Source organism: Hemitrygon akajei, unplaced genomic scaffold (genome assembly GCF_048418815.1).
Source record: "Hemitrygon akajei unplaced genomic scaffold, sHemAka1.3 Scf000048, whole genome shotgun sequence".
Classification (NCBI taxonomy): Eukaryota; Metazoa; Chordata; class Chondrichthyes; order Myliobatiformes; family Dasyatidae; genus Hemitrygon; species Hemitrygon akajei.
The window spans coordinates 2,926,399-2,938,878 of NW_027331934.1; the positions used below are offsets into that span (position 1 = coordinate 2,926,399).

Sequence of the window (12,480 nt, forward strand, 5' to 3'; positions counted from 1 at the left end):
AATATTTCTGCCACGGCCCCTGCAATTTCTACACTAGTCTCTCTCAAGGTCCGAGAAAATATCATGTCAGGCCCGGGGGATTTATCTACCTTTATTCACTGTAAGGCAGCAAGCAGCTCCTCCTCTTTAATCTCTATATGTTCCATGACACTACTGTTTGTTTGCCTTAATTCCATATCCGCTGTGCCAGTTTCCTGTGTAAACACTGATGCAAAAAACCTGTTTAAGATCTCCCCCATCTCATGAGGCTCCACACATAGACGTCCACTCTGATCTTCTAGGCGACCAATTTTGTCCTTTACTATCCTTTTACTCTCAATATACTTGTAGGAACCCTTCTGGTTTACCTTCACATGATCTGCCAAAGCAACCTCATGTCTTCTTTTTGCCTTCCTGATTTCCTTCTTTAGTATTCGCTTACATTTTCTATACTCTTCAAGTACCTCAATTGTTCCTTGTTGCCTATTCCTGCTAAACACCTACTTAACCAGATCGCCAATATCCCTTGAAAACCAAGGTTCCCTATGCCTGTTAACTTTGACTTTAATCCTGGTAGGAACATGCAAACTCTGCACTCTCAAAATTTCACCCTTGAAGGCCTTCCACTTACTGAACACATCCTTGCCAGAAAACAACTTATCCCAATCCACTTTTCCCAGATCCTCTCTCATTTCCACAAAATTGGCCCTTCTCCAATTCAGAACCTTAACTGGTGGACCAGTCCTATCCTTATCCATAATTATCTTGAAACTAATGACATTATGGTCACTGGACCCAAAATGTTTGCTTACACATACTTCTGTCACCTGACCTGTCTGGTTCCCTAATAGGGGATCAGGTACTGCACCCTCTCTCGTTGGTACCTCAATATATTGATTTAGAAAACTTTCCTGAACACATTTGACAAACTCCACGCCATCTAACGCTTTCTCAGAGTGGGCGTCCCCGTCAATATGTGGAAATTTAAAATCCTCTACGATTACAACTTTCTGTTTCTTACATTGGTCTGCTAACTCTCTACAGATTTGCTCCTCCAATTCTCTCTGACTATTGGACAGTCTATAATACAACCCTATTCGTGTGGTCACACCTTTCCCGTTCCTCACTCTCCACCCATATGGCCTCTGTAGACGAGCCCTCCGGGCTGTCCCGTCTACGCACAGCTGTGAGATTCTCCCTGACTGGTAATGCCACTCCTTCCCCTTTCATCCTTCACCCCTATCACGTCTGAAACAACAGAAACCCAGAACATGAAGCTGGCGCTTTTAAGGAATATAAAAGTGGATAAATCTCCGGATCCTGACAGGATATTCCCTAGGACCATGACGGACGTTAGTGTAGAAATAGCAGGGGCTCTGACAGAAATATTTCAAATGTTATTAGAAACGGAGATGGTGCCGAAGGATTGGCGTATTGCTCATGTGGTTCCATTGTTTAAAAAGGGTTCCCAGAGTAAACCTAGCAATTATAGGCCTGTCAGTTTGACGTCAGTGCTGGGTAAATTAATGGAAGGTATTCTTAGAGATGGTATATATAATTATCTGGATAGACAGGGTCTGATTAGGAACAGTCATCATGGATTTGTGCGTGAAAGGTCATGTTTGACATACCTTATTGAATTTTTTGAAGAGGTTACAAGTAAAGTTGACGAGGGTAAAGCAGTGGATGTTGTCTATATGGACTTCATTAAGGCCCTTGACAAGGTTCCGCACAGAAGGTTAATTAGGAAGATTTGATCGTTAGGTATTAATACTGAAGCAGTAAAATGGATTCAACAGTGTCTGGATAGGAGATGCCAGAGAGTAGTGGTGGATAACTGTCAGGTTGGAGGCCGGTGACTAGTGGTGGGCCTCAGGGATCTGTACTGGGTCTAATGTTGTTTGTCATATACATTAATGATCTGGATGATGGGGTGGTAAATTGGATTGGTAAGTATGCAGATGATACTAAGGTAGGTGGCGTTGTGGATAATGAAGTAGGTTTTAAAAGTTTGCAGAGAGATTTAGAACAGTTAGAGGAGTGGGCTGAACAATGGCAGATGGAGTTTAATGCTGATAAGTGTGAGGTACTGCATTTTAGTAGGAATAATCCAAATAGGACATACATGGTAAATTGTAGGGCATTGAAGAATGCAGTAGAACAGAGTGATCTAGGAATAATGGTGCATATTTCCCTGAAGGTGGAATCTCATGTGGATAGGGTGGTGAAGAAAGCTTTTGGTATGTTGGCCTTTATAAATCAGAGCATTGAGTATAGGAGTTGGGATGTAATTTTAAAATTGTACAAGGCATTGGTAAGGCCAAATTTGGAGGATTGTGTACAGTTCTGGTCACCGAATTATAGGAAAGATGTCAATAAAATAGAGAGAGTACAGAGAAGATTTACTAGAATGTTACCTGGGTTTCAGCACCTAAGTTACACAGAAAGATTGAACAAGTTAGGTCTTTATTCTTTGGAGCATAGAAGGTTCAGGGGGGACGATAGAGGTATTTAAACTTATGAGGGGGATAGATAGAGTTGACGTGGATAGGGTTTTTCCATTGAGAATAGGGGAGATTCAAACAAGAGGACATGATCTGAGAGTTAGTGGGCAAACATTTAAGGGTAATATGAGGGGTAATTTCTTTACAGATAGTGGTAGCTGTGTGGAATGAGCTTCCAGTAGAAGTGGTAGAGGCAGGTTCGGTATTGTCATTTAAAGTAAAATTGGATAGGTATATGGACAGGAAAGGAATGGAGGGTTATGGGCTGAGTACGGGTCAGTGGGACTAGGTGAGTGTAAGCATTCGGCACGGTCTAGAAGGGCCGAAATGGCCTGTTTCCGTGCTGTAATTGTTAAATGTTTATATAGTTATTAGTCCTGCCCCTCCTGCAACCAAGTCTTACTAATAGCAATGATGTCGATATCATCATGTGCCAATCCACGACCTAAACTCATCTGCCTTACCTACAATACTCCTCGTATGGAAATAGATGTACCTGAGAACATCTCTATCATGTACAAACCTTTGATATCTGTCTATACAAGCAGTCCTCACATGACCCGTATCCTCCTCCACATCACTATCAGCTCTAACACACTGCACCCTCTGCTTACAATCTGGTTTAAAACCCCCTGAGCAGAACTTGCCTAACCTACCGGCAAGGATGTTAGTCCCCTCCAGTTCAGGTGCAAACTGTCCAATTCAAACTGGTCACACCTCTCCTGGAAGAAAGCCCAATTGTCCAGAAACATGAACCCCACCCTCATGCACCATCCCCTCAGCCACATATTTAGCTGCATTATCTTCTTATTTCTAGCCCCACTAGCACATAGCACGGGGAGCAATCCACCTGTGGGATCTCCCTTCCCCTTCCCCCTTCCTCCTGTGCGTTGTCCCTTCCTCGTCCCCCTTCCTCTTGTGGGATGTCCCTTCCCTGTCCCCCTTCCACCTGTGGGATCTCCCTTCCCCTTCCCCCTTCCTCCTGTGGGATCTCTCTTCCCCGTCCCCCTTCCTCCTGTGGGATCTCTCTTCCCCGTCCCCCTTCCTCCTGTGGGATCTCTCTTCCCCATCCCCCTTCCTCCTGTAGGATCTCACTTCCCCATCCCCCTTCCTCCTGTGGGATCTCTATTCCCCATCCACCTTTCTTCTGTGGGGCTTCTGTTGTCATACCCCACCCTTCTTGTGGGTCTCCCTTCCACATCTTCCTTCCTCTTCAGGGATCTATCACTTCCCCTTCCTCCCGTGGTATCTCTCTTCCCCATCCCCCTTCCTACTTTCAGATCTCTCGTCCATCCGAACTCCTGTGGGATCTCTCTTCCCCCTCCCCCTTCCTCCTGTGGGATCTCTCTTCCCCATTACCCTTCCTCCTGTGGGATCTCTCTTCCCCATTACCCTTCCTCCTGTGGGATCTCCCTTCCCCATCCCTTTAGCTTGGGTGGGTCTATTTCACTGTGTCCCATTGACATTCCTGCATTTCTGTGTGGAACATTTTGTTTAGCCATCTGGAAATGAGAGAGAATATGTGGAGTTTACAGGGTCACACCGACAGACTAAATTACCGACATTTGGTGAATACACTGGAGCTGGTCAGTGAGGGACATTGACTGTGATGGGAACTCCGATCAGTGATTTACTGAAGGGTTTAATGTTTCCTGAAATATCCAAGTGAGAGAAATTCCCCCAGACCCACGGTTTGAATCACTTTATTCATCAATGTCTGTTTGTGTTTAGACTTGGGGGCAATGACCTGGGAGATTCAGGAGTGAAACTGGTGTCTGCAGCTCTGAGGAACCCGGAGTGTAAAATACAGAAACTGGAGTAAGTACCAGACTGAGGGAGATTGTGTTTACAGTCACTGGGTGTCTGACACTGAAAATTAATGTGATCAGTAGAAACAAACATAGAAAACCTACAGCACAATACAGGCCCTTCGGCCCACAACGCTGTGCCGAACATGTTTCTACTTTAGAATTACCTCGGTTTTACCCATATCCCTCCATGTTTCTAAGCTCCATGTAGCCTTCCTGGAGCTTAAAGATCCGATCGTTTCCGCCTCCACCACCGCCGCCAGCAGCCCGTTCCACGCACTCACCACTCTCTGTGTAAAAAAACTTACCCCTGACATTTCCTCTGTACCTACTTCCAAGCACCTTAAAACTATGCCCTCTCGTGCTAACCATTTCAGCCCTGGGGAAAAGCCTCTGACTATCTGCATGATCAATGCTTCTCATTATCATGTACATCTCTACCAAATCACCTCTCATCCTCCGTCACTCCAAGAGAAAAGGCCGAGTTCACTCAACCTATTCTCATAAGGCATGCACCACAATCCAGGCAACATCCTTGTAAATCTCCTCTGCACCCTTTCTATGATTTCCACATCCTTCCTATAGTGAGGCGACCAGAATTGAGCACAGTATTCCAAGTAGGGTCTGACCAGGGTCCTGTATAGCTGCAACATATAACCATATAACAATTACAGCACGGAAACAGGCCATCTCGGCCCTTCTAGTCTGTGCCGAACGCTTACTCTCACCTAGTCCCACTGACCGGCACTCAGCCCATAATCCTCCTTTCCTTTCCTGTCCATATACCCATCCAATTTTACTTTAAATGACAATACCGAACCTGCCTCTACCACTTCTACTGGAAGCTCGCTCCACACAGCTACCACTCTCTGAGTAAAGAAATTCCCCCTCGTGTTACCCTTAAACTTTTGCCCCCTAACTCTCAAATCATGTCCTTTTGTTTGAATCTCCCCTACTCTCAATGGAAAAAGTCTATCCACGTCAACTCGATCTATCCCCCCTCATAATCTCTCAACTGTTAAACATTACCTCTCGATTCTTAAACTCAATCCCACGACTGATGAAGGCCAATACACTGAACACCCTTTTAACTACAGAGTCAACCTGCATAGCATCTTTGAGTGTCCTATGTACTCGGACCCCAAGATCCCTCTGATCCTCCACACTGCTAAGAGTCTTACCATTAATACTATATTCTGCCATTATATTTGACCTACCAAAGTAAACCACTTCACACTTATTTGGGTTGAACTCCATCTGCCACTTCTCAGCCCAGTTTTGCATCCTATCAATGTCCCATTGTAAACTCTGACAGCCCTCCACACTATCCACAACAAACCCAAGCTTTGTGTCATCATCATATTTACTAACCCTACCCTCCACTTCCTCATCCAGGTCATTTATAAAAATCACAAAGACTTGGGGTCCCGGACCAGATCCCTGAGGCACTCCACTGGTCACCGGCCTCCATGCAGAATATGACCCGTATACAACCACTCTTTGCCTTCGGTGGGCGAGCCAGTTCTGGATCCACAAAGCAATGTCCCCTTGGATCCCATGCCTCCTTACTTTCTCAATAAGTCTTGCATGGTGTACCTTATCAAATGCCTTGCTGAAATCAATATACACTGCATCTTCTTCCTTCCTTCATCAATGTGTTTAGTCACATCCTCAACAAAATCATTCAGACTCGTAAGGCACAACCTGCCTTTGACAAAGTCATGCTGACTATTCCTAATCATATTTTGCCTCTCCAGATGTTCATAAATCCTACCTCTCAGGATCTTCTCCATCAACTTACCAACCACTGAAGTAAGACTCACTGGTCTATAATTTCCTGGGCTAACCCTACTCCCTTTCTTGAATAAGTGAACGAGATTCGCAACCCTCCAATCCTCCGGAAACTCTCATGTCCTCATTGATGATGCAAAGATCATCGCCAGAGGCTCAGCAATCTCTTCCCTCGCTTCCAACAGTCGCCTGGTGTACACCTTTTCCGGTCGCGGTGACTTATCCAACTTGATGCTTTCCAAAAGCTCCACCACATATTTCTTAATATCTACATTCTCAAGCTTTTCAGTCCACTGCAAGTCATCCCTACAATTGCCAAGATCCTTTTCCGTCATGAATACTGAAGCAAATGGTTCATTAAATATCTCCGCTATTTCATCCGGTTCAATACGCTCTTTTCCATTGTCACACTTGATTGGTCCTATTCTGTCACGTCTTATCCTCTTGCTCTTCACATACTTGCAGAATGCTTTAGGGTTTTCCTTAATCCTGTCCGCCAAGGCCTTCTCATGGCCCCTTCTAGCTCTCCTGATTTCTTTCTTAAGCTCCTTCCTGCTAGCCTTATAATTTTCCAGATTCATATCACTACCTCGTTTTTGAACCTTTTGTAAGCTCTTCTTTTCTTCTTGACTAGATTTACAACAGCCTTTGTACATCACAGATCTTGTCCCCTACCATCCTTTCCATATCTCATTGGAACGCACCTTCTCAGAACCCCATGTAAATATCCCTTGAACATTTTCTACATTGCTTCGGAACTATTCTCTGACAACATCTGTTTCCAATTCATGCTTACAAGTTCCAACCTGATAGCCCCATAGTTCCCCTTACTCCAATTAAATGTTTCCCTAACTTAACTGACCCATACCTCTCTAAAGGTGTGGTAAAAGAGACAAAATTGTGATCACTATCTCCAAAATGCTCTCCCACTGAGAGACCTGACACCTGGCCAGGTTCATTTCCCAATAGCAGATCAAGTACAACCTCTCCTGTTGTAGGCTTATCTACATATTGTGTCAGAAAACCTTCCTGAACACACCTAACAAACTCCACTCCATCTAAACCCCTCACTCTAGGGAGATACCAATCAATATTTGGGAAATTAAAATCTCACGCCTCAACAACCCCGTTATTAAAACTCCTTTCCAGAATCTGTCTCCCTATCTGCTCCTCGATGTCCCTGTTACTGTTGGGTGGTCTCTGCAAAACACCCAGTAGTGTTATTGACCCCTTCCTGTTCCTAACTTCCACCCAGAGATGCCGTAGTGTCCTCCTTTTCTGTAGCCATGACACTATCTCTGATCAACAGTGCCAGGTCCCCACCTCTTTTGCCTCCCTCCCTGTCCTTTCTGAAACAATTAAATCCTGGCACTCGAAGTAACCATTCCTGCCCCTGCACCATCCTAGTCTCTGTAATGGCCACCACATCATATCTCCGAGAGCTGATCCACGCTCTAAGCTCATCCGCTTTATTCATCATACTCCTTGCATTAAAATAGACACATCTCAAACCATCGGACTGAGTGCCTCTTTCTCTATCACCCGCGTATCCTCCCTTTCACACTGTCTCCAAATTCTCTCTATTTGTGAGCCAACCTCCCTCTCCTCCATCACATCAATTTGGTTCCCTCCCCCCAGCAATTCTTGTTTAAACTCTCCCCAGTAGCCTTAGCAAACCTTGCTGTCAGGATATTGGCCCCCCAGGAATTCAAGTGCAACCCATCCTTTTTGTGCAGGTCACTCCTGCCCCAAAAGAGATCCCAATGATCCAGAAATCTGAATCCCTGCCTCCTGCTCCAATCCCTCAGTCAATGCGTTTATCCTCCACCTCATCCTAATCTTATTCTCACTGTCACCTGGCACAGGCAGTAATTCCAAGATCACTACCTCTGAGGTCCTGTTTCTCAACTTCCTTCCTAACTCCCTATAGTCTACTTTCAGGACCTCTTCCCTTTTCCTACCTATGTCACTGGTACCAATATGTCCCACGACCTCTGGCTGTTCTCCCTCCCACTGCAGGATATCTTGGACGTGATCAGAAACATCCCAGACCCTGGCACCTGGGAGACAAACTACCATCCGAATTTCCTTCCTGCCACCACAGAATCATCTGTCTGACCCCCTGACTATAGTCCCCTATCTCTGCTGCCTTCCTCTTCCTTTTCCTGCCCTCCTGAGCCACAGGGCCAGACTCTGTGCCAGAGACACTGACACTGATGCTCCCCAACCCCGTAGGCCACCCCCCTCCGGCAGTACTCGAACAGGAGAACTTATTGTCAAGGGGAACAACCACTGGGGTATTCACTAGTACCTGCTTCTTGCCCTTCCCTCTCCTGACTGTGACCCACTTCTTCAGTCTCCCGTGGCCCCGGTGTGACCACCTGCCTGTAACTCCTCTCTATCACCTCCTCGCTCTCCCTGACCAGACGAAGGTCATCGAGCTGCATCTCCAGTTCCCTAACTCGGTCCCTAAGGAGCTGCAGCTCGACACACCGGGTGCAGATGTTGCCGTCCGGGAGGCTGGGAGTCTCCAGGATCTCCCACATCTGACACCGAGCACAGAAAACCAGCCTCACACACATACTCTCTGTCTGTATTGTAAACAGATAACCTACCTCGCCTCGACCCTTTATCACCGAAGCCCCGTTGAGCCAAAGCCTTCCTACTCTGTCTCCCACTCCTCTGACGCTCGCTCTGTAAATCTGTCTTCCTTTTAAACTCATCTCGCTCTTCTCACTGGCCGACTTGCGCAGTCGTGCTGAAGAAAAAAAATCAGTAATTGTGTTACTGATAAACGCTGGGGATTTGTACCGTCTCCTGTCTCTCTGTGTCCTTCACCCTCACTCTCTCTCATCTCCAGGCTGGTCTATGTCGGTCTCACAGATTCTGGTGCCGAGGATCTCGCCTCCGCTCTCAGTACAAACCCATCACTGACGGAGCTGGACCTGAGTTTGGGAGATTCAGGAGTGAAACTGGTGTCTGCGGCTCTGAGGAACCCGGAGTGTAAAATACAGAAACTGGGGTAAGTACCAGACTGTGGGAGATTGTGTTTACAGTCACTGGGTTTACAGTCACTGAACATTAATGTGATCAGTAATGGTGTTACTGATAAACACTGGGGATTTGTACCGTCTCCTGTCTCTCTGTGTCCTTCACCCTCACTCTCTCTCATCTCCAGGCTGAACAATGTCGGTCTCACAGATTCTGATGCCGAGGATCGCGTCTCCGCTCTCAGTACAAACCCATCACTGACGGTGCTGAACCTGGAATTAAACTCGCTCACAGACCGATCCGTTCCCGCTCTCTGCCACCTCATACGGACCCTCCCGAGTCTGGAGCGGATCTGGTGAGTGTTTGTGTTAATGTTCAATGTGATAAAATATCAGCGGATCCGCGGGTTTTCTGGTGATATTTGTCTGTGAGTGTTGTTGAAACATTAACCCCGGTCCCCTGTTACTGACACTGTTGTGTAATCTGTTTATTTCATCTGTATTCTCCCATCTGTTACAGGCTGGGGGGGAATCTGTTCAGTGAGACCGGGATGAAGGAACTGGGATCTCTGCAGGAACTCAGACCCGGACTGACAGTGAAGATCTGAATGTGTGAACATCCCCGCCCGCGGGATGGGGACATTTGGCCGACTCCCCGCCCTCCCCTTTAACTCCCGCCCTTACCTTTAACGGCCGCGCGCCGGGGCTGATTCCCAACGGTTTTAACGGAACCGGCTCGGGCCCCGCGCTGTGTGCGTCGCTCGCAGCGGTCCCGCAGTGACGTGTTTCCGCCTGTTGTCCGGCGGGGCAGCTTCCGCCGGATGTGCGTGTTGGAGACTCCCCACGTGACACCCCGGAGAATTACCCGGACAGGAAAAGCCCGGGGGTCCGGGGCTCAGTCTGGGACACCGGTGTCCCGGGGTGGGGGGGATTATCCCAGGAGAGAATCCTTTTGCTCCCTTTGCTGAGGACGGTGCATTCGGCAGCCTGGCCGATATAATGATGTTAAATTGACAGAGAGAGAGAGAGAGGCAGGGGAGGAGACAGAGGGGTGGAGGGAGAGTGGGAAGAAGAGAGAGAGAGAAGCCTGAAGGGGAGAGAGAGAAGGGCGAAGGAGAGAAAGAGAGGCTGGGACGGGGGTGGGGGGGGGGGTGTGGGGAGGGATACGGAGGCAGGGAACTGCAAACTCACCGTGGATTTGTTTGGAGACTTGTGAACAGCCTTGATTAACATCCCGGCCACAGTGGACTGAAGTGTGATTTTATAATCATAGGTTCCCCGATGCAGAGTGACGGTGAGAAACCGGACTGATGATTCAAACTGTCACTCGTTGTCGGTCAGTTAATTGTGTGTGACTGTGAGTGAGTCGGGAGCAGCTTATTTATTCCCGCACGTCAGCAGCTCACACATTGTTTAATTTACATTTGTAAATTTACTCACACCCAGGACCTGACACAGAGTGAATTTCCCTCCACACCGTCCCATCACACACTTGCAATGTCAAACACACAGTGAAGCTCCCTCTGCACCATTCCATCACTCAATTAATCCCACCCTGCAAAATCTCATTTCAGGGAAGCAGGCACCATCAATATGCGGGAGACTCCCGGAACTCCCGGGAGAGGTGAGATATCCGACGCTTCACTTGAAATGGCCGCTGGGGAGGGAGTGACGGCTTTGGTAGAAGTGAGCACAAGAGAGGGAGGGACGCGCTGATTTAAAATGGGCGAATCCTTGGTTAATGTGTCCGCCAGGGATGGAGTGAGATACTGACTTACAATGGCCACTGTCGCACTCAGAATCTATGGTGAAGGAACATGCGGTGCCCATGGATACAATCCCGGGATCGAGTGTGTTATTGATTGTAATAACAGCATTTTAATTTGTGTTTTATATAGTCTTGGGTATTGTATATATGTTTTAATTCTAATAATGTTGTCATTTATTAAACTAATGTATATATCTCAGATATTCGCACACACACATATACATGTGGGTTTTGGGGAGGAGGGGTGAGGGGTTTGGGAGGAAGAGGAGTGATGGGACGAGGAGTGGACTGATGAGACGGTGAGCGTGGCGAAGTCACTGACTCAACGGGAAGACACAGAGTGAATCTCCCTCCACACCGTCCCATCACACACTCCCGGGGTCAGACACAGAGTGAATCTCCCTCCACACTGTCCCATCACACACTCCTGGGGTCAGACACAGAGTGAATCTGCCTCCACACCGTCCCATCACACACTCCCGGGGTCAGACACAGAGTGAATCTCCCTCCACACCGTCCCATCACACACTCCCGGGGTCAGACACAGAGTGAATCTCCCTCCACACCGTCCCATCACACACTCCCGGGGTCAGACACAGTGAATCTCCCTCCACACCGTCCCATCACACACTCCCTGGGTCAGACACAGTGAATCTCCCTCCACACCGTCTCATCACACACTCCCAGGGTCAGACACAGAGTGAATTTCCCTCCACATCGTCCCATCACACACTCCCGGGGTCAGACACAGAGTGAATCTCCCTCCACACCGTCCCATCACACACTCCCTGGGTCAGACACAGTGAATCTCCCTCCACACCGTCCCATCACACACTCCCTGGGTCAGACACAGTGAATCTCCCTCCGCACCGTCCCATCACACACTCCCGGGGTCAGACACAGATTGAATCTCCCTCCACACCGTCCCATCACACACTCCCGGGGTCAGACACAGAGTGAATTTCCCTCCACACCGTCCCATCACACACTCCCGGGGTCAGACACAGTGAATCTCCCTCCACACCGTCCCATCACACACTCCCGGGGTCAGACACACAGTGAATCTCCCTCCACACTGTCCCATCCCACACTCCCGGGGTCAGACACAGAGTGAATCTCCCTCCACACCGTCCCATCACACACTCCCGGGGTCAGACACAGAGTGAATCTCCCTCCACACCGTCCCATCACACACTCCCGGGGTCAGACACAGAGTGAATCTCCCTCCACACTGTCCCATCACACACTCCCGGGGTCAGACACAGAGTGAATCTCCCTCCACACCGTCCCATCACACACTCCCGGGGTCAGACACAGAGTGAATCTCCCTCCGCACCCTCCCATCACACATTTGCAATACCAAACACTCAGTGAAGCTCCGTCTGCACCATTCCATCACTCAATTAATTCCACCCTGCAAAATCTCATTTCAGGGAAGCAGACACCATCAATTTGTGGGAGACTCCCGGAACTCCCGGGAGATGTGGGATGTCTGCAATAGAGTAGCTCCTTAGCGGCCAGCCAGCTAGTTTAAATAGCGTTAGCTATGCTAATGAACGAATGACACCCGTTAAACTCACCTCAACAGTGATTTAACCCACCAGGGGCAATAGAAAACCCAATGTTGCAGACAGTGCAGC

At 48.0% G+C, this 12,480-nt stretch overlaps 1 protein-coding gene across 1 annotated transcript in view; it reads left to right on the forward strand.

Moving 5' to 3' along the window:
* The window catches only part of LOC140720889 (NACHT, LRR and PYD domains-containing protein 3-like), a 41,201-nt gene extending 31,769 nt beyond the window's left edge, over positions 1–9,432 (forward strand). Inside the window, exons 7-9 of the mRNA XM_073035736.1 lie at positions 4,215–4,301; positions 8,943–9,104; positions 9,261–9,432. Coding sequence (XP_072891837.1) covers positions 4,215–4,301; positions 8,943–9,104; positions 9,261–9,432 — 421 coding nt within the window. The remainder of the gene's footprint in view (positions 1–4,214; positions 4,302–8,942; positions 9,105–9,260) is intronic.
* Positions 9,433–12,480: the final 3,048 nt, after the last annotated feature.